A 22,093-nucleotide genomic window follows, 5' to 3' on the forward strand; every position below is an offset into this window, starting at 1 on the left:
GTACTACAATTTTTGTCATTATTTTAGAGTGTACTCGGGAGTTATCTGTAAAACAGCTTCAGGCAGGTCCTTCAGGAGGTGTCCAAAACAGGGCATTGATATCATAGGAGGCGACAGCTCCATGCCTGTTGTTGCCCCTAAAGACCTTCCAATGGGACAAGGTGTGGATGTGGAAGACAGTGATATTGATGATCCTGACGCTGTGTAGGCCGAGGCTGATGTGTGTGTCTATGTCTTGGTTTTTAACAAAAAACTACTAAAAAGTAAAAAAAAAAAAAAAAAATTAATGGAAAAAAGCTTCTAAAATAAGGATATAAAAAAAATATTTTCGTACAGCTATACAATGTGTTTGTGTTGTAAGTGAAGTGTTATTACAAAATAGTAAAAAAGTTAAAAAAATTTAAACATTTTTAAAGTAAAAATGTTACAGTAAGCTAAGGTTAACTTATTACTGAAGAAAACAATTTTAATTAAGTAGTGTAGCTTAAGCGTGCAGCGCTTGTGAAGTCTGCAGTAGTGTATAGTAATGCCCTAGGCCTTCACATTCACTCACCACTTACTAAGTCACCCACAGCAGTTTCCAATCTTGCAAGCTCCATTTATTTATGGTAAGTACTCTATAGAAGCAGATCTTTAAAAAAAATATTTTATACTATATTTTTACTGTACCTTTTCTATGGGCCTGTGAGGCCTGTGGGTTCCCACGTCCCCCAGCTCCCCCCGCAGCCGGCTCCTCAGTGGTCCGCTCCGGTTGCCAGGTGCAGATTCTGTTCCTAACTGAAGGCTGAGTGTTCTTCCCCACTAACTGTGGCCCCGACAGGCCTGGGTTACTGCGGCCACCGCCAGAGCAGCCTTGGAGCTATGGAGGAGCCCGGGGCTACCCCTCAGCCTTACTGGGGGCTGGTCCTGGAGGAGCCACGCAGGGTTGTGGCAGCACTGCCTGAAGGCAGGAGACCAGATTCGAATCCTTATGGATTTCCATGGGAATTGGTGATATGTGCAGCTGTCCTGGGATTTGTTGCTGTTCCCTTTTTCTTGTGGAGAAGTTTTAGATCGGTTAGGAGTCGGCTTTATGTGGGAAGAGAGAAAACGCTTGCTGTAGCGCTTTCTGGACTAATTGAAGAAAAATGTAGACTACTTGAAAAATTTAGCCTTGTTCAAAAAGAGTATGAAGGCTATGAAGTAGAGTCATCTTTAGAGGATGCCAGCTTTGAGAAGGAGGCAACAGAAGCACAAAGTTTGGAGGCAACCTGTGAAAAGCTGAACAGGTCCAATTCTGAACTGGAGCATGAAATACTCTGTCTAGAAAAGGAGTTAAAAGAAGAGAAATCTAAACATTCTGAACAAGATAAGGTGATGGCGGATATTTCCAAAAGGATACAGTCTCTAGAAGATGAGTCAAAATCCCTCAAATCCCAAGTAGCTGAAGCCAAAATGACCTGGAAGAGATTTCAAATGAATGAAGAACAAATGAAGATAAGAATACAAGACGCTTTGAATGAAAATTCTCAACTTCAGGAAAGCCAGAAACAGCTTTTGCAAGAAGCTGCAGTATGGAAAGAACAAGTGAGTGAACTTAATAAACAGAAAATAACATTTGAAAACTCCAAAGTACATGCAGAACAAGTTCTAAATGATAAAGAAAAGCACATCGAGACTCTGACTGAACGCCTGCTAAAGATCAAAGATCAGGCTGCAATGCTGGAAGGAGACATAACGGATGATGGTAACTTGGAATTAGAAATGAACAGTGAATCGGAAGATGGTGCTTACTTAGATAATCCTCCAAAAGGAACTTTGAAGAAACTGATTCATGCTGCTAAGTTAAATGCTTCTTTAACAACCTTAGAAGGAGAAAGAAACCAAATTTATATTCAGTTATCTGAAGTTGATAAAACCAAGGAAGAGCTTAGAGAACATATTAAAAATCTTCAGATGGAACAAGCATCTTTGCAGTCAGAAAACACACATTTTGAAAGTGAGAATCAGAAGCTTCAACAGAAACTTAAGGTAATGACAGAATTATATCAAGAAAATGAAATGAAGCTCTACAGGAAATTAATAGTAGAGGAAAATAACCGGCTAGAGAAAGAGAAACTTTCTAAAGTAGACGAAATGATCAGCCATGCCACTGAAGAGCTGGAGACCTGCAGAGAGCGAGCCAAAGAACTTGAAGAAGAATTTGAGAGAACTATTCATTTTTATCAAGGGAAGATTATTTCCCATGAGAAAAAAGCACACGATAATTGTTTGGCAGCACGGACTGCTGAAAGAAACCTCAGTGATTTAAGGAAAGAAAATGCTCACAACAGACAAAAATTAGCTGAAACAGAGTTTAAAATTAAACTTTTAGAAAAAGATCCTTATGCACTTGATGTTCCAAATACAGCATTTGGCAGAGAGCATTCCTCATATGGTCCCTCACCATTGGGTCGGCCTTCATCTGAAACGAGAGCTTTTCTCTATCCTCCAGCTTTGTTGGAGGGTCCACTCAGACTCTCACCTCTGCTTCCAGCGGGAGGAGGAAGAGGCCCAAGAGGCCCAGGGAATCCTCGGGACCACCAGATTACCAAGGAAAGAGGAGAATCAAGCTGTGATAGGTTTACCGATCCTCACAAGGCTCCTTCTGACACTGGGCCCCTGCCACCTCCGTGGGAACAGGACTGTAGGATGATGTTTCCTCCACCAGGACGATCATATCCTGATTCAGCTCTTCCTCCACAAAGGCAAGACAGATTTTATTCTAATTGTGCTAGACATGCTGGGCCAGCAGAACTCAGAAGTTTTAATATGCCTTCTTTGGATAAAATGGATGGGTCAATGCCTTCAGAAATGGAATCCAGTAGAAATGATACCAAAGATAATCTTGGTAATTTAAATGTGCCTGATTCATCTCTCCCCGCCGACAGTGAAGCAACCGGTCCTGGTTTTGTTCCTCCACCTCTTGCTCGAATCAGAAGTCCATTGTTTCCAGTGGATATGAGGGGCCCGTTCATGAGAAGAGGACCTCCTTTCGCTCCACCTCCTCCAGGAACCATGTTTGGAGCTTCTCCAGATTATTTTCCACCAAGGGATTTTCCAGGTCCACCACGTGCTCCATTTGCCATGAGAAATGTCTATCCACCGAGGGGTTTTCCTCCTTACCTTCCCCCGAGACCTGGATTCCCCCCTGACACTCCCACATTCTGAAGGTAGAGTGAGTTCCCTTCATGGTTAAGTCTGCCTTCAAATGAGCCTGCTACTGAAGATCCAGAACCACAGCAAGAAACCTGACAATATTTTTGCTCTCTTCAAAAGTCATTTTGACTGTTCTCATTTTCAGTTGAAGTGACTGCTGTTACTTCAGTGATTACACTTTTGCTCAAATTGAAACTTAATAGAATTATAATTCTCAGGATAGTATTTTGTAAATAAGGATGATTTAAATATGAATCTTATGAGTAAATTATTTCTATTTTATTTTATTCTAGATAGTATAACTATTTTAATTTGGTTAACTAATCCACTATTATATAAACAACAGTGGGAGATTTATAGATGTAATCTTGCAGGTGGGAAGGCTTTACATTTTAAAGGCCACGGCATTATGCCAAGAACTGTATTTACTGTGGTTGTAGACAAATGTGAAAGTAACTTTATGCTTAATTAAATAAATTTTAGTTGGTTTAAAAATATATATAGGTTGCATTATTCTTCAGGTATGGAGAGACCAACAGATCAAGAGTCGATTGCAACTGAAAAGATGGTTTGTTACTCACAGATCCCAAGAGAAAGGAAAGTACTATGCCATGCAGGACTAAATAGGGAGGCAGTATGGTCAGTGAGAAGGCAGGAGGGATGGAAAAACATGGGCAAGAGCCTTTACGGTGGTTTCCATGGGAAGGAATGAGTGAGGCAAGGTTAGCAGGGTTAAGGTTAGCTGTTATAGTTTGAGTAATTTCAGAAGGCTCTGGGTATAGGGGCTGTCCCTAGTTGTCTGGTACCTGGCCCTGGGGTGCTTAGGGCAGAGGAATAGTGGCCTAGAGTGTGTGAGTCCTGTGGAAGGCTGAAGTAGGTAGCTGGGGGCATGAGCTCTCGACTGGTTAGCTTGTGTGTAAAAAGCATGCTCATGGGCAAGTTGTTTACTGTCTCTAGGAATTGGCTAACCCTGGGAGGGACAGGCCTGCCAAGGTCAGCAGGGCCCTAGATGTTGAAGCGTCAGAATACATAAAAAGACATGGTTAATATAGTATCAGAGATTCTGTCTTCACGTGGCCTCTCATGAAGGGCTCTAGAGTGAGCTCCCTTAGGGGATGTCAAAGGCCATTCAAGACAGCAGAAGCCACAAGGCCACGTGAAGCTTCAGTAATATCTGAAAGTAGATATTAAGAGTAATATCTTCCCTAGATATTACAAATCATATTATCAAAGAATGTACACCCCCGTGATATTGGAGAAATACCTCCTTTAGAAATTACAAAGAATTTCATCACAGGGTGTACCCTCACTGTGATATTAGGAGTAATATCTCCCTTATATATTATGAATAATATCATTACAGGGTGTATACCCACTGTGATATTAGGAATAATATCTCCCTTAGATATTATGAAAGGGACCAAGAAACCTTCTATTTCGTTGTTTGCTGTGCCTAGCATCTATTCTGTAGATCACTCCGTTGTTCAAGTGGCTGCTGAGGCTGTAGCCATTACCTTCTCATTTTGGTCATAAGAGATGGAAGCTAGGAAGAAAGTACACATCCAACCCTTTAAAGATAGTTCCTAGAAATTACACATATCACATCTGCTCACATCCTGTGGGCCAGAAGAAATAAACAACATAGTATATCTAGCTGCAAATGAGGCTGAAAAATACCATCATTATTCCCTATAACCATGTGGTCAACTAAAAACAAAAAATTACATTACTAAAGAAGAGTAAAACAGAACAGATATTGAAAGATAACAAGCAGTCTCTGACGCAGCATCTAAGAATAATTATTCCTTTTCCTGATATCCTGAGCACTAAGATCAAGCTCAAATTTCAGCCTTCATGTTGACAGCCATTAGAGAAAGTAAATGCACTTCATAAACTAGGGAAATGAGAATTAATGAATCTCAGGGTTCCCCTCCGCCCTTTTTTTGGAGATGGATTCTCATTTTGTCACCCATGCTGGAGTGCAGTGGAGCTGCGATCTTGGCTCACTGAAACCTCCACCTCTGGAGTTCAAGCGATTCTCCTGCCTCACCCTCCTGAGTAGCTAGGATTACAGGTGTGTGCCACCACACCCAGCTAATTTGTGTATTTTTAGCAAAGACAAGGTTTCACCGTGTTGGCCAGGCTAGTCTCGAACTCCTGATCTCAAGTGATCTGGCCACCTTGGCCTCCCAAAGTGCTGGGATTACAGGGGGATTACAGGGGGAACCACTGCACCTGGCCTTTTTTTCCCTTTGTAAAACCCTCTTCATTAATACTAAGAGTGTTCTTGAAAGCTACAGAGAACTAAATCTCCCTTTCAGAGAATTGATAAGGCCCTGGTTATTTCCTCTTCACTTCACAAGATTTTTTTTTTTTTTTGAGACGGGATTTTGCTCTGTTGCCCAGACTGAAGTGCAGTGGGACAATCATCGCTCACTGCAGCCTTGACATCCTGGACTCAAGCAGTCCTCCTGCCTCAGCCTCCCCAGTAGCTGGAATGACAGGCACAGTCCACAACACCTGGCTAATTTTTAATGTTTAATTTTTTGTTGTTGTTGTAGAGACAGGGTCTCACCATGTTGCCCATGCTAGTCTCAAACTCCTGGGCTCAAGAGATCCTCCCACCTCAGCCTCCCAAACTACTGGGATTACGGGAGTGAGTCATCATGCCTGGCCCACTTCACAAGATTTAAGACATTGTCTCAGATTCTCAACATCTCCTGGACCTTGGCCACAGCCTCCTATTGGTTTCCTTGTCTCTGCTCTCTCCCTACTCCAAACCATCGCCTACCCTTCCACTGGAGTTACTAAATCTGCCTATGTAAAACGCTCCTTTGGCTCCTAGAGGATAAATGATTACTTCCTTAGCCTACATATGAGACCCTCCACTGCGGGCCCCAGCCTCCCTTCATCCTCGCCCCTGCCTACTGCTCACTGTTCTCTGGCCAGGCCTGTGCTTGTGCACATTGCTTCCTCTGCCTGGAATGTGCGTCTCTTTAGGTTGAGACTATCCTGTTTATCTCTGAAAAACTGGTTCTATTCCTCCCCCATCCCAAGAAAGAACAGGTAATTGTTCCCTCTGCTGTGTTCCCATTACACTTTCTTTGTAGAGTCATGCTGTAATGATCTCTTCACAGATCTCTTGTCCTGATCACTCTGTAAGCTCCTCAGAGGCAAAGAACATCATGTCTTACCAAGTTACCTACATACCAGGGGCTGTCTGGTGCCTGACACAAACAGAACAGAATGAAGTAGAGGCTCAGCAAAAGCTAGTGGTCAGCCAGGAGCGGTGGGCCATGTCTGTAATCTCAGCACTTTGGAAGGCTGAGGTGGGTGGATCACCTGAGGTCAGGAGTTCGAGAACAGCCTGGTCAGCATGGTGAAACCTCATGTCTACTAAAAATACAAAAATTAGCTAGGCATGGTGTTGGGTGTATGTAATACCAGCTCCTCGGGAGGCTGAGGCAGGAGAATTGCCTGAACCCAGAAGGTGGAGGTTGCAGTTATCCTAGATCTTATCACTGCACTCCAGCCTGGGTGACAAGAGTGAAATTCTGTCTCAAAAAAAAAAAAAAAAAAAAAAAAAAAGCTGGTGGTCAGATCGATGGAAACAAATTCATGAAAATGTTTCCTTCAACCTGAGAAAGCTGATTAATAAAAGAAAAACATGTAAAATAAAATAAAATGTTTCTGTCTGGCAATGATCAGAATCATATTTGCTTCTCTTTTCTTTTCTTTTTTTTTTTTTTGAGTTTCTCTCTTGTCACCCAGGCTGGTGTGCAATGGTGCAATCACAGCTCACTGCCACCTCCAACTCCCGGGTTCAGGCAATTCTCCTGCCTCAGCCTCCCGAGTAGGGTAGGTGCTCAGCCTCCGAGCTGGGTAGGTGCTCACCACCACGCCTGGCTAATTTTTGTAGTTTTAGTAGAGAAGGGGTTTCACCCTGTTGTCTAGGCTGGTCTCAAACACCTGACCTCAGGTGATCCACCCCCCTCGGCCTCCAAAAATGCTGGGATTACAGACATGAGCCACCGCGCCTGGCCCATATTTGCTTTTCTTAACTAGGTTGCACTAAATACCTATTACAGTCAACAGACTGAGTTGAAGTCTTAAGAGACACATCAAACATTCACTTATTCACTCAGAGGGGCCAGATTCGGTGCCAGACCTCTAGTGAGGAGGCCACTACAGTAACCTGGGGGAGAAATGAGGGTGGCTCAGCCACTAGAACCAACTAAGAAGACCACAATTATCAAAATTTTTATTATTTATTAAGAAACAGGGTCTTGCTATGTTGCCTGTGCTGGAGTGCAGTGGCTATTCACAGGCATGATCATAGCTCACTGAGCCTCAAACTCCTGGGCTCAAGCCATCCTCCAGCCTCAGCCTCTCAAGTAGCTGGGACCACAGGTGCCTGCCACTATGCCTGGCTTAAAAGACCACAACGTTTTAGAGCTATCTTCTGGTGGCACATCTGCAGTTTTACCTTTAGTAAAAGTGCTACATTCTTCATTCTAGACCACTGCATTCTGAGCCATCAGTATAAGCATTTATTTCCCTGAATAAGATGAAGCCAAAGACCTACTGCCTTAATAATGGACAGACAGTGGAACAGAGCATGAAATAGCTCTTTGTCCTGAAAAGAGTTTTTTTTTAGGAAACAGCAGAGACTGTAAAGATGCTGAAGCCTTTGCCCCTCTTCCCTGGAGACCAACAACCTTCATTTCCAGTCTCAGTTCCTGTGCTGTCCACACGGAGGGTCCAGTGATGATCTTGTTCTCATCCATCCAGGCTATGACTCAGGGAGGAAAATGAACAGTGGTACTGATTGAGGGAAGCTTTCTTGAAGTCTTCTGTTTCCTTATGAAGTATCTGGATGACAAGCTTCCCTTCAATGCATTCTCAGGAGCTTCGTCTTTACCCAGAGCAGAGGCTGAGAAAATTATTAAGATTTCTGATGCAGTCTGTCCCACCCTAACACATCACAAGTGCGAGCATTTGAAGAACAAGAGCCACATGCCTTTATTTATTTATTTATTTATTTATTTATTTATTTATTTGAGACAGGGCAAGGCTCTGTTGCCCAGGCTGGAGTGCAGTGATGCAATCTTACCTCATCTCTGCCTCTGGGGCTCAAGTTATCCTCTCACTTCAGCCTCCTGAGTAGCTGGTACTACAGGTGCACACCACAATGCTCGACTAATTTTTTGTAGAGACAAGGTTTTTCCCTGTTGCCCAGGCTGGACTCAAACTCCTGGGCTGAAGCGATCCTCCCGCCTTGGCCTCCCGGAGTGGGGGGATTACAGGCCTCTGCACCCAGCCGCCTTCTCTTTTTGTTAATAAACTCTTTGCAGTGCCCAGCTGAGGGTGGGGACTCAATAAATGTCAACAGAGGATTGTGTTTTTACAGAGAGATGGATGTGGAAGAACCCAGAAACACTGGTGTTACTATGGTTTATTTAGTTTGCTGGATTTCAACATCAAATGAGAGAAGTATTCTATTGTAGAAAAACAGAAATTCTATTGGATATAAATTTAACAAAAATCTCGAGAACTATTCAGAAACAACGAAATAAAACCATACTTAAGAGTATGTGGGCTAGGCACGGTGGCTCACGCCTGTAATCCCAGCACTTGGGAGGCTGAGGCAGGTGGATCACCTGAGGTCGGGAGTTGGAGACCAGCCTGATGAACATGGATAAACCTCGTCCCTAAAAATACAAAATTAGCCGGGCGTGGTGACCCATACCTGTATTCCCAGCTACTCTGGAGGCTGAGGCAGGAGAATTGTTTGAACCCTGGAGGAGGAGGTTGCAGTTAGCCGAGATTGCACATTGCACTCCAGCCTGGGTAACAAGAGCAAAACTCCATCTCAACAACAACAAAAAAAAGTATATGAAGTTTAAAACTTCATACCTTTAAGTAAGATTATAATGTTCTTATAACATACTAGCCAGCTGAAGTGGCTCACACCTATATCCCAACACTTTGGAAGGCTGAGGCAGGAGGATCGCTTGAGCCCAGGAGTTGGAGAATAGACTGAGCAGCAACATAGGGAGACACAGACTCTATAATCTTTTTTTTTGAGATGGACTTTCGCTCTTATTGCCCAGGCTGGAGTGCAATGGCGTGATCTCAGCTCACCGCAAACTCCACCCCCAGATTCAAGCGATTCTTCAGCCTCACACTCACAAGTAGCTGGGATTACAGGTGCCCACCACAATGCCTGGCTAACTTTTTGTATTTTTGTATGGTTTTCTTTTTTTTGAGACAGAATCTGGCTCTGTCACTCAGGCTAGAGTGCAGTGGCATGAGCTTGGCTTGCTGCAACCTCCGCCTCCTGGGTTCAAGAGATGCTTTTGCCTCAGCCTCTTGAGTAGCTGGGATTACAGGCATGTGCCACCACACCCAGCTAATTTTTGTATTTTTAGTAGAGACGGGGTTTCACCATGTTAGTCAGGCTGGTCTTGAACTCCTGGCCTCGAGATCCACTCCCCTCGGCCTCCCAAAGCACTGGAATTACAGGCGTGGGCCAATGCGCCCAGCCCACATTTTGTATTTTTAGTAGAGACAGGGTTTCACCATGTTGGCCCGGCTGGTCTCGAACTCCTGACCTCAATTGATCCACACAACTTGGCCTCCCAAAGGGCTGGGATTACAGGTGTGAGCTAACGTGTACCGACTACAGAATTGTTTTTTTTACTTGTCAGGTGTGGTGGTGAGCCCCTCCTGTGCGTACACCCTGTGATATATTATTAGTAATATCTAAAAGAAGATTTTACTCCTAATATCACAGTGGGTGTACACCAGTGATATTATTCGTAATATCTAAGGGAGATGATACTACTCCTAATATCACAGTGGGTGTACACCCTGTGATATTATTCATAATATCTAAAAGAAGCTACTACTGCTATTATCACTGTGGGTGTACACTCTGTGATATAATTCGTAATATCTAAAAGAAGATATTGCTCCTAATACCATGGTGAGTGTACACACTGCGATACTATTTGTAATATCTAAAAGAAGATATTATTTGTAATACCTAGAAGAAGACATTGCTTCTAATACCACGGTAGGTGTACACCCTGCGATACTATTTGTAATATCTAAAAGATATTATTTGTAATACCTAGAAGTAGACATTACTCCTAATATCACAGTGGGTGTACACTCTGTGATATTATTCATAGTAGCTAAGGGAGCTATTACTCCTAATTTCACAGTGGCTGTACACCCTGTGATATTTTTTGTAATATATAAGGGCAATATTACTCTAGCATCACAGTGGGTGTACACCCTATGATGTACATCCTATGATGTTTCTTTTTTTTTTGAGACCGAGTCTCACTCTGTCACCCAGGCTGGTGTGCAGTGGTGCGATCTCAGCTCACTGCAATCTCTGCCTCCCAGGTTCATGCCATTCTCCTGCCTCAGCCTCCCGAGTAGCTGGGACTACAGGTGCCTGCCACCACGCCTGGCTAATTTTTTTGTATTTTTAATAGAGACGGGGTTTCACCGTGTTAGCCAGGATGGTCTCAATCTCCCGACCTCGTGATCCGCCCTTCTCAGCCTCCTAAAGTGCTGGGATTACAGGCATGAGCCACCGTGACCGGCCTGAGTGTGATATTTCTTTTAAAATGTCACAGTTACACCCTGTGATATTATTCGCAATATCCAAGGGAGATATTACTCCTAATGTCATAGTGCGTGTACACCCTTTAATATTTTTAGGAATATTCAAGTTACATATTATTCGTAATGTCACAGTGGGTGTACACCCTGTGATATTATTCATAATATCCAAGGGTGATATTAGGCCTAATATCACAGTGGTTGTACACCCTGTGATATTTTCAAAATATCCAAGGGAGATATTACTCCTAATATCACAGTGGGTGTACACCCGGTGATATTATTCATAATATCCGAGGGAGATGTTACTCCTAATATCACAGTGCATTTATACACTGTGATCTTATTCTTAATATCCAAGATTGATATTACTCCTAATATCACAGTGGGTGTACACCCTGTGATATTATTGCTAATATCTAAGGGAGATATTACTCCTTTTATCACAGTGTGTATACACCCTGTGTGTACATCCTGTGATATTATTCGTAATACCTAAAAGATATTACTAAAAGCACTCCTTGTGCTTTGCGCATGTTGGGATGAAAATGAGATGGAGGTCATGATCTTTTTAAGGGTGGAGAAGAATGAACACAAAGTATCATTTTATAAAGCCAATTGCAGCATCTCTGTCCATGGGGCTTCAGGGGAAGAGATGAAACCTTTGTTGAGATTCTACCATGTGGGCCAGGCAGGGACACAGAGTTATTTATGGCACAGCCCTTGTCTTATTTGGTGAGAGGAGGAAGAAGGAGCAGAAACCTAAAAGGGGATGTGCAGGGCCAGGATGCGAGTGGGGGTTGCATTCCAGTAACAGCTAAGTCTGGGCAGGGGGAGGACCAGGCTGTGCGATGGTGGTGGATGGAAGGGTACAAGGGGAATGGCTCTGCAGGATGTATTGGTAGATGTAAAGGAAGATGTCCAGGGGTCTGGCCTTGCTGGAGGACTTCGGGGGATGGTAGCAGCAGCATAAATAATATAGAAGCATCAAATAGGAGATTAAGACTTCAAAAGTCAATCAAGAAGTACAGAGGGGAAAGTGCAGTTTAGGGGCTAGATAATGGAATGAGGAGATGGGCCAAATGCTGGGGATGGGGGGATAGCATTGTAGAAGGGGCTGAGATGGCTTTGGAGGGAGTTCCCTTAACCCAAATATTCTCTAAAGAAAGTGGGAGTGATTTAAAATACACTTGAATGAAACTATAAAACTGCATGAGAAATAAAAGAAGACCCAAGATTTCAAAAAATCCTGGGTCGGATGTGGTGGCTCACCCCTGTATCCTAGCACTTTGGGAGGCTGAGGCGGGATGATTGCTTGAGCCCAGGAGTTTGAAACCAACCTGGGCAACATAGTGAGACCCCTCCTCCCTATGAAAAAATACAAAAATGTAGCTGGGCGTGGTGGCAACTGCCTGTGGTCCAGCTACTCAGGAGGCTGAAGTGGGAGAATCACCTGAGCCTGGGAGGTTGAGGCTGCACTGAGCTAAGATTGTGCCACTGCACTCCAGCCTGGGTGACAAAGTGAGAACCTGTCTCAAAAAAGATAACAGAAGATTGGGTGCGGTGGTGCGTGCCTGTAGTTCCAGCTATTTGGGAAGAGAGCTGAGCAGGGAGGATTGTTTGAGCCCAAGAGTTCACGGCTGTAGCGTGCTATGGTGGTGCCTATGAATAGGCTACTGCACTCCAGCCTGGGCAACATAGTGAGACCTCCATCTATACAAAATAAAAGATAAGAGGAGGGTAGGCCTAGAAATGCTGCATAGTGGAATAGTTAATAAGAGTCTCTGTTGGAGGCCACCTGGGTTTGAATTTTTATTCCGCCACTTCCACCATCTGAACTTGGACAGTTTCTGCATCTATAAAATGGGGGTGATTGTTCCCATCTTATAAAGTCATTTGAATATTAAATGAGCCAATGTGTGTGAGGTTCTTAAAACAATGTCTGGCATATAGTTAATGCTCAATTTTATTTTCTTTTGTGGTCTCTTTGAAATGCAGAAGCAAGTTACAGTATTATGCCTGTAACCAACTTTCAGTTATTTTCCTTCCTACATTCATTAGATAAGTATTTGACAAAGTGTTGCACAGCCCCTTGTTCTAAGAAAAAGAATTCTTGGATTACATGTTGTGGTGACGTTGCACGTATACACTCTCTTGGTTAGCAGACTGGCTTTTGGAAGTCCCACAGTAAATACAGGTAACTGTTGACCTCCTGAGCTAGTGTTCTATAAAACACACTTTGAGGAAACACTGTGTTGTATAAATCTAGATCAGAGAAAAGGTTAAACGACACATCATCTCAAAATCTCAAATGGGCCTCTTTTTTTCTTTTTCTTTTTTTTTTGAGACGGAGTCTTGCTCTATTGCCCAGGTTGGAGTGCAGTGGCGCGATCTCTGCTCACTGCAACCTCCGCCTTCCAGGTTAACGCCATTCTCCCACTTCAGCCTCCTGAGTAGCTGAGACTACAGGCACCTGCCACCAAGCCCGGCTAATTTTTGTGTTTTTAGTAGAGAAGGGGTTTCACCGTATTAACTAGGATGGTCTCCATCTCCTAACCTAGTGATCCACCCGCCTCGGCCTTCCAAAGTGCTGGAATTACAGGTGTGAGCCACCGCGTCGGGCCTTTTTTTTTTTCTTTTTTAAGAGTCCTCGTCTCACTCTGTCATCCAGGCTGGAGTGCAGTGGTGTCATGACGACAGCTCACTGCATGCAGCCTCTAACTCCTGGGGTCAAGCGACCCTCCAGCCTCAGCCTTCTGAGTAGCTAGGACTATAGGCATCCAACATCATGCCCAACTAATTTTTTGTACATTTTTCAGGAGAAGGGGTTTCGCTATGTTGACCAGGCTGGTCTCGAACTCCTGGCCTCAAGTGATCCTCCCGCCTCAACCTTCAGAATTGCTGGGATTAACAGGTGTGAGCCATCATGCCTGGCTCTGTTCATATGGGCCATATTTTTATAGCCATTATAATAATTCAAGTAAAATATTAGTATTTGCAGATTAGATGTATTGTTTATTTCAAGGCATAGCTATCTATCAACTGAATTAGTAGGTTTTTTTTGTTTTTTTTTTTTTTGAGACAGAGCCTCGCTCTGTTGCCCAGGCTGGAGTGCAGTGGCGTGATCTCGGCTCACTGCAACCTCCACCTCTGAGGTTCATGCTGTTCTCCTGCCTCAGCCTCCTGAGTAGCTGGGACTACAGGCGCCCGCCACCACGCCCGGCTAATTTTTTGTTTTTTAGTAGAGACGGGGTTTCACCTTGTTAGCCAGGATGGTCTCGATCTCCCGACCTTGTGATCTGCCCGCCTCGACCTCCCGAAGTGCTTGGATTACAGGCATGAGCCACCGCACCCGGCAAATTAGTAGTTATTTTTAACAATGTACATGTAATGACGATTGCAGCAATTACTCAAATAATTAAAGGAAAAGTAGAGTTTTTGCAATAATTACTGAAGCAACTGTGCTTGTATAGAGCTGCCTTTTGTGGGCTTTAAGTCTTTATGTTTCCAATTTTTTTCAATGGATACAGGGAGGGGAACATCACACACTGGGGCTTGTCAGGGGGTGAGGGGCTAGGGGACGGATAACATTAGGAGAAATACCTAAGGTAGGTGACGGGTTGATGGTTGCAGCAGGCCACCAGGGCACATGTATACTTTTGTAACAAAACTGCACGTTTTGCACATGTAACCCAGAACTTAAAGTATAATAATAATAAAAAAAATCCTGAATCATTACTTCTTAAAAATCTAATTCCGCAGTAGGAACGAAAGAGATATTCAAATTAAATCTTCTCTTTAACAATCCAAATTCCCATAACCAAGGTATGCGATATTAATTGTAAGGATACTAGTCTATTGTTACCAAGAAATATTTTCACCGTGTTGCTAAAAAAGACCAGTCCATGTCAGTTCCCTTCTGTTACTACTGGTGGAGTGTAAGTGCTGCAGAGTCATGAGCATAGTCATATGATTCTTTGAAGGTAAAGCATGTGTCTTACCCAGCTTTGCATCCCCAGTCCAGCCTTGTCCATGGCATATAGATGCCGAAAATATTTGTTGAAGGAATAAGCTCAGTCTTCCCAAAAGAATCATAAGGGAAATTTGCTGTATAATGTTGGCATTATAAGAGCTTATGCAGTTTCTACCACTGTTCCCTGAGAATAGGCTTGAAATAATTAAATTATGACAATTAATCATGCCAATCTTATTTTCCAAGGTTCCTATCAAATAGGCAGCAACAGTTTTACGATTAACACGACAATTGCCTATAGGAAGACATGTGCCTAGTTTATATAATATTTACTTTAAAATGTCCTTCAAAAATAAAAAAATGAAAAGGAATTTCAGAGATTGAATCTCACAAAGCTGACATTGTAAAATCTGGCAAGTAACAAGCCTTTTCTAAATATCAATTTAGTTGGAGGAATAATTTAGGAAAAAATTCAGGAGTGCCAACTACAAAAGATAGATTGTAGCAAACTTCATTACTTTCAAGAATTGTGAATTTTCAGAGCCTTGGTGTATGTAGTCCATTCTAATTACAAGAATAGAACACAAACACACACAAAACAAATGTTTTCTCACTATCTGCCCTTAGGGCCACACCTCCTTGTCTGCATGTAACCAGGGATGATGGTGGGTGAATAATTAACTGCTGTTTATTGGTGCTAATGAAGAGCAGTCACATAAATAATACAGGCTCTTAGACTCCAGGTCAGTATTCCCATCCTGATCACCCCAGGACCAGGTACCAGACAAGTAGGGACACAACCACTATGTCCCAGAGCCTGAGAAATTACTTAAGCAGCGAATCCTAAATTGGCTTACCCTGCCTTGCCTGTGGAAACCACAACAAAGACTCATGGCCATGCTTTCTCCTCGCCTCTCTGCCTCTTGATGGATCCCAGCACTTGCTTGTGGCATTGCACGGTGTGGCATGCCCCCACTCTTGGAAACTGTGAGTTACAAACTACTTTTTCAAGGGCAGTCATCTCCTGATCTGTTAGCTTCACCATATGCTGTAGCTTGAATGTGTCCCCCACAGTTCGTGTGCTGGAAGCTTGATCCTTTGTGGTAGTGTTGGGAGTTGGAGCCTAATGGGAGGTGTTTGGGTCATGGGGGCATGGCCCTCATAAACAGATTAATGCTGTTACCTTGGGAGTGGATTTGCCCCATCTTGCTTTCTCTTTGCCCTTTCACCATGCGACGATGCCTTCCACCATGGGATGACACAGCAAGAAGGCCCTCACCAGATGCTGGCATCTTTATCTTGGACTTCCCAGCCTCCAGACATGTGAGATACAAACTTCCCTTTATTATATATTACCTCGTCTGTGGTATTCTGTTCTAGCAGCCCACAATGGACTAAGACATGATAACTGAATAAGAATAAACCCTACATTTTTAAAAATAGCCTGTTAGAACAATTCAAGGGACCAGAAGTTTGCATTATGTTGCAAGGCAACAGTTTCAGCAGTGAACTGATGGCAAAGTTCTTTACCATCTTAAGCTGAAAATGGCTTCCCGGTACATTTCAATAATTCTCAGCCTCCAGGGCAATAGAGAATGAATCTATTCATGTTTTTCAAGCAATGAACTATCAGATATCTGAATACATAATTGTCTTTCCTCAGATACCTTTACAAGAAGCACACACATCAATCTATGGATTTCTTTGAACATTTTTTCCACTCTTATTCCTATAATAATTAGCATCTTGCAAGTCATTTTGACTTCAGTTACCCAGTGGATTGAGTGTTTTCTTCCAACATTCTCAGTTTCCTCTAGGATTATTTATTCATTCATTCACAGATCAATTAAGCAGACCCTCAGCAGTCACATAGCCTTCACTGGTTTATCAGTGTCCTTCTTTTTTTTTTTGTGAGACAGAGTCTCACTCTGTTGGCCCAGACTGGAGTGTAGTGGCACCATCTCGGCTCACTGCAAGCTCTGCCTCCTGGGTTCACGCCATTCTCCTGCTTCAGCCTCCCAAGTAGCTGGGACTACAGGTGCCCGCCACCATGCCCCGCTAATTTTTTTTTATTTTTAGTAGAGATGGGGTTTCACCGTGTTAGCCAGGATGGTCTCGATCTCCTGACCTCGTGATTCACCCGCTTTGGCCTCCCAAAGTGGCGTGAGCCACCACGCCCGGCCATCAGTGTCTTTCTTAAAATGTGGTGTAGGCGGGGCGTGGAGACTCACAGGTGTAATCCCAGCACTTTGGGAGGCCAAGGTGGGTGGATCACTTGAGGCCGGGAGTTTGAGTCCAGTCTGGCCAACATGGTGAAACCCTGCCTCTACTAAAAACACAAAAAAATAAAATTAGCTGGGTATGGTGGTGCATGCCTGTAATCCCAGCTACTCTGGATGCTGAGGTAGGAGTATTGCTTGAACCTGGGAGGTGGTGTTTGCAGTGAGCCGAGATTGAACCACTGCACTCCAGCCTGGGAGACAGAGTGAGACTCCATCTGAAAAAAATAAAAACATTAAAATGTGGATTTACTATTACTGGCTTACCACACATGGCTTCACTGGCACGATTCCCTCCCTGATCTAGACACGGGGTATATTCTATTGCTTGGCATGTCATTGACAAACATGTCTGGGTCCTTCCTTCTAAATAAATCACCATGAAACACATTGTATCCTATAACTAAGCAATTATACAGTCGCTTTTTTCTTTTTTTGAGACGGAGTTTTGCTCTTGTTGCCCAGGCTGGAGTCCAATGGTGTGATCTTGTCTCACCGCAATCTCCCCCTTTCAGGTTCAAGCGATTCTCCTGCCTCAGCCTCCCGAGTAGCTGGGATTACAGGCGTGCGCCACCACGCCCGGCTAATTTTGTATTTTTAGTAGAGACAGGGTTTCTCCATGTTGGTCAAGCTGGTCTCGAACTCCTGACCTCAGGTGATCTGCCTGCCTCGGCCTCCCAAAGTGGCTGGATTACAGGCGTGAGCCACAGTGCCTGGCCACTACTGTAGCTTTTTGAATTTTTAGTTATGGATGTAAAATTCACCATTGTTAAGTATACAGGCCTCATTACAGCATGCTTCTTTCCTTTTACTTAAACAAAGTTTTAAAACTCAAGAACCCAAAAATTTTTTTTTTGTCCTGCTCTGTTGCCTAGGCTGGAGTGCAGGGGTGCCATCATGGCTTAGTGCAGTTTTGACCACCAAGGCTCAAGTGACTCTTCCACCTCAGCCTCCGGAGTAGCTGGAACTACAGATGTGTGCCACCATGCCCAGCTAATTAAAAAACTTTTTTTTTTTTTTGTAGAGACAGGGTGCAGTGATGTTGCCCAGGCTGGTCTTGAACTCCTGGGCTCCTGCCTTGGCCTTCCAAAGTGCTGGGTTTACAGGTGTGAGCTAATACATGTTAACTGTAGAAAAATGATCAGATAAATATAAAAGAGCTAGTTCTCTGTATTCTTATTCCCAAGATATAATATTTTGGTATACATTACTTCACACGTTTTCCTCTGCGTAAAGCTCTAGTTTTTTTAATGGATAAAATTACACATACAAATGTTTAACAACTTGCTTTTCTCAATTATTAATATATCTTGGATAGTCTAGAGCCATACTTAAGAATGAATTACAATTATCAGCAGAGTTCCTTGAGGGCAGGGACTATCTTTTTTTTTTTTTTTTTTTGAGGCAGAGTCTCGGTCTGTCGCCCAGGCTGTTGTGCAGTGGTGCGATCTTGGCTCACTGCATGACTCACTGCAAGCTCCACCTCCCAGGTTCACACCATTCTCCTGCCTCAGCCTCCTGAGTAGCTGGGACTGCAGGCACATGCCACCATGCCTGGCTAATTTTTTTTTTTTTTTTTTTTTTGTATTTTTAGTAGAGACGGGATTTCACTGTGTTCGCCAGGATGGTCTTGATCTCCTGACCTCGTGATCCTCCCTCCTCGGCCTCCCAAAGTGCTGGGATTACAGGCATGAGCCACCATGCCCGGCCTTAGGGCAGGGACTATCTTAAGTACAGTCATGTACTACTTGGTGTTTCAGTCAACAATGGACTGCATATATGACAAATATCCCATAAGATTATAGTGGAGCTGAAAAATTCCTGTTGCCTAGTGATATCAGAGTCATCATGATATCTTAGTGTAACATGTTACTCATGTTTGTGGCGATGCTGGTATAAACAAACCTACTGCACTGCGAGTCATATAAAAGTATAACACACACAGTTATGTACAGTACATAATGCTTGATAATGATAGTACACAATTATGTTACTGATTTATGTGTATACCCTATTACTCTTTTTTTAAGACGGGGTCTTGCTTTATCGCCCAGGCTGGAATCAAGTGGCGCTATCTTGGCTCACTGCAACCCCTGCCTCCCGGTTCAAGTGATTCTCCTGCATCAGCCTCCTGAGTAGCTGGGATTACAGGTGTGTGCCACCAGGCTCGACTAATTTTTGTATTTTTAGTAGAGATGTGGTTTCAGCATATTGGCCAGGCTGGTCTTGAAATCCTGACCTCAAGTGATCTGCCTGCCTCGGCCTCCCAAAGTGCTGGGATGACAGGCGTGAGCCACTGCACCCAGCCTGTTTTATTAAAAAAAAAATTTAAGCCATTCAAATTTAGCAGTGGGGGGTTGTATACCAACTTTAGTGACACTAAATGTTAATAAGTTCTGATAATCCACTACCATTGGACCAACCTGTACTATAATTTTTTGTCATTAGAGCGTACTCCTACTTACATATATATAAAAAGTTAATTGTAAAAGAGCCTCAGGCAGGTCCTTCAGGAGGTGTCCAAAAGAGGGCATTGTTATCATAGGAGGCGACAGCTCCATGCCTGTTATCGCCCCTGAAGACCTTCTAGTGGGACAAGATGTGGAGGTGGAAGACAGTGATATTGATGATCCTGACCCTTTGTAGGCCTAGGCTAGTGTGTGTGTTTATGTCTTGGTTTTTAACAAAAAAGTATTAGAGTAAAAAATAAAAAAAAAAGCTTATAAAATAAGGATATAAAGAAAATATTTTTGTATAGCTATACAATGTGTTTGTGTTGTAAGTGAAGTGTTATTACAAAAGAGTAAAAACGTTAAAAAAAGTTTAAACTCTTTTTTTTTTTTTTTTGAGAGTGAGTCTCGCTCTGTTGCCAGGCTGGAGTGCAGTGGCGCGATCTCAGCTCACTGCAACCTCTGCCTTCCAGGTTCAAGCAATTCTTCTGCCTCAACCTCCTGAGTAGCTGGGACTACAGGTGCTCGCCACCATGCTTGGCTAATTTTTTTGTATTTTTAGTAGAGATGGGGTTTCACCATGTTGGCCAGGATGGTCTCGATCTCTTGACCTCGTGATCCGCCCTCCTCGGCCTCCCAAAGTGCTGGGACTACAGGCGTGAGCCACCACACCCGGCCCCAGTTTAAATGTTTATAAAGTAAAAAAAGTTAGAGTAAGCTAAGGTTAATTTATTATTGAAGAAAAAATTTTAATTAGTGCAGCTTAAGTGTGCAGTGCTTATAAAGACTGCAGTAGTGTACAGTAATGTCCTAGATCTTCACATTCACTCTCCACTTACTCACTGACTCACCCAGAGCAATTTCCAGTCTTGCAAGCTCCATTTATTTATGGTAAGTACTCTATACAAGCATATCTTTTAAAAAATCTTTTATACTATATTTTTACTGTATCTTTTCTATGTTTGGATACACAAATACTTGTGGTTGTGTTTCAGTTGTGCACAGTAGGCCATACAGTGACATGCTGTACAGGTTTGTAGACCAAGAGCAATGGGTTATGCCACATAGCTTAGGTGTGTAGGAGGCTGTAGGTGTGTAGGTGTCTACCATCTAGGTTTGTGTAAGTTCACTCTATGATGTTCCTACAATGAAGAAATTGCCTAACATGCATTTCTCAGAAACTATCCTCATCATTAAGCAACATAACTGTATTTATGAAACACCACACATAGGTGATTCAATTGTTAAATGACTATATTATAATGATTCCTCTGAGACTACAGGTTACACATTTCAACCAATAATGGGGCAACTTTTCCTTTAAATTTCCATAGAACTCTTAAGATGGATGGTGTGATTCATTTACATCACTAATTATATCTAACATTATTCGGTGTTCGTATTCACTATTTACTTTAATAATTTGGTCCCAAATATTTTAAAAGAGCAAGTTGGAAGACAGTCTCATATCTGACACAGTAAATGGAAGAACACTAGTTAATTGATTCTACTACTGTTTCCACTCATCCATATGAACAGCCCAGTCTGCTCCCAACAGTGTCTCCCTGCCAGGTTGCATTAATAATGCAAATTAATATAAGTAGTAGTTGATTATATTCCATTTACGAGTACTATGCTTGGTTATGCCTGCATACAGAAAAATTCCAGTTTGGATTACAGATTCTTTTCTCACAATTATTTCAGTGTTATTGTATTATCTAAAATAAATTATTGATTTAATGTCTCTTACCACATTCAAGATTTCACTTACATCTCCAGCTATGCTTCTGGTCACTATCTAGACTTACATTAAGAAGTAAACATAAAGTAAAAAGATGTGAGCAAAACACCATGCATTTGTCTGTTTTTGTTAATGATTTAGAAAAGCCTTAATTCAAATTATAATTTTATACCATTCCTAACCCATAATAGTTTGTAATCCAAGTTACAACATAGCCCAGTAATTTTGCCTGATGAGCCAAAGGCAGTTAGAAACCAAATTCTTTTTCTGGTTTTTAATATGTAAACTGATTGTTCATAAAATTTCCATCGTTTCACATATTTAACCTGTCTCCCAAAGTTTAAATCACTGAAATAACATGGAAAATATATCATTGATTAATTTTCAGTCTGAGTGTGAAAAACTACCCTAGTATGGACAAATGGACTTTTGCAATAAACAGAATCAAGACAGTGAACAATGCCTCCTTGAGCCAGGAAAAAATGCAAGTCTTTGCATGTTAAAATACAAGAATGTTTTATGTCCTATCTACATTTATATTTATCTATCATTATATATTTAAGGTATGGGTATTATACTGTACTAGTATCATTCTGTTGGCTTAACAAAAGGTTTTATTTAAAAAGTTCTCTTAGTCAATGTATTTTTTTTTTTTGAGACGGAGTCTTGCTCTGTCGCCCAGGCTGGAGTGCAGTGGCGCCATCTCGGCTCACTGCAAGCTCCGCCTCCCGGGTTCACGCCATTCTTCTGCCTCAGTCTCCCAAGTAGCTGGGACTACAGGTGCTCGCCACCATGCCCAGCTCATTTTTTTGTATTTTTTTAGTAGAGACGGGGT

General features: G+C 42.6%; 1 protein-coding gene across 1 annotated transcript; it reads left to right on the forward strand.

Annotated features, from left to right (window-relative positions):
* The first annotated feature begins 792 nt into the window (after positions 1–792).
* LOC129011606 (cTAGE family member 2-like) lies at positions 793–3,665 on the forward strand. The gene has a single exon (XM_054446730.2). It carries the CDS (start codon positions 862–864, stop codon positions 3,187–3,189), a length of 2,328 nt encoding a protein of 775 aa, XP_054302705.2. The 5' UTR covers positions 793–861; the 3' UTR covers positions 3,190–3,665.
* Positions 3,666–22,093: the final 18,428 nt, after the last annotated feature.

This window comes from Pongo pygmaeus, chromosome 14, assembly GCF_028885625.2.
Source record: "Pongo pygmaeus isolate AG05252 chromosome 14, NHGRI_mPonPyg2-v2.0_pri, whole genome shotgun sequence".
NCBI classification, from domain to species: domain Eukaryota; kingdom Metazoa; phylum Chordata; class Mammalia; order Primates; family Hominidae; genus Pongo; species Pongo pygmaeus.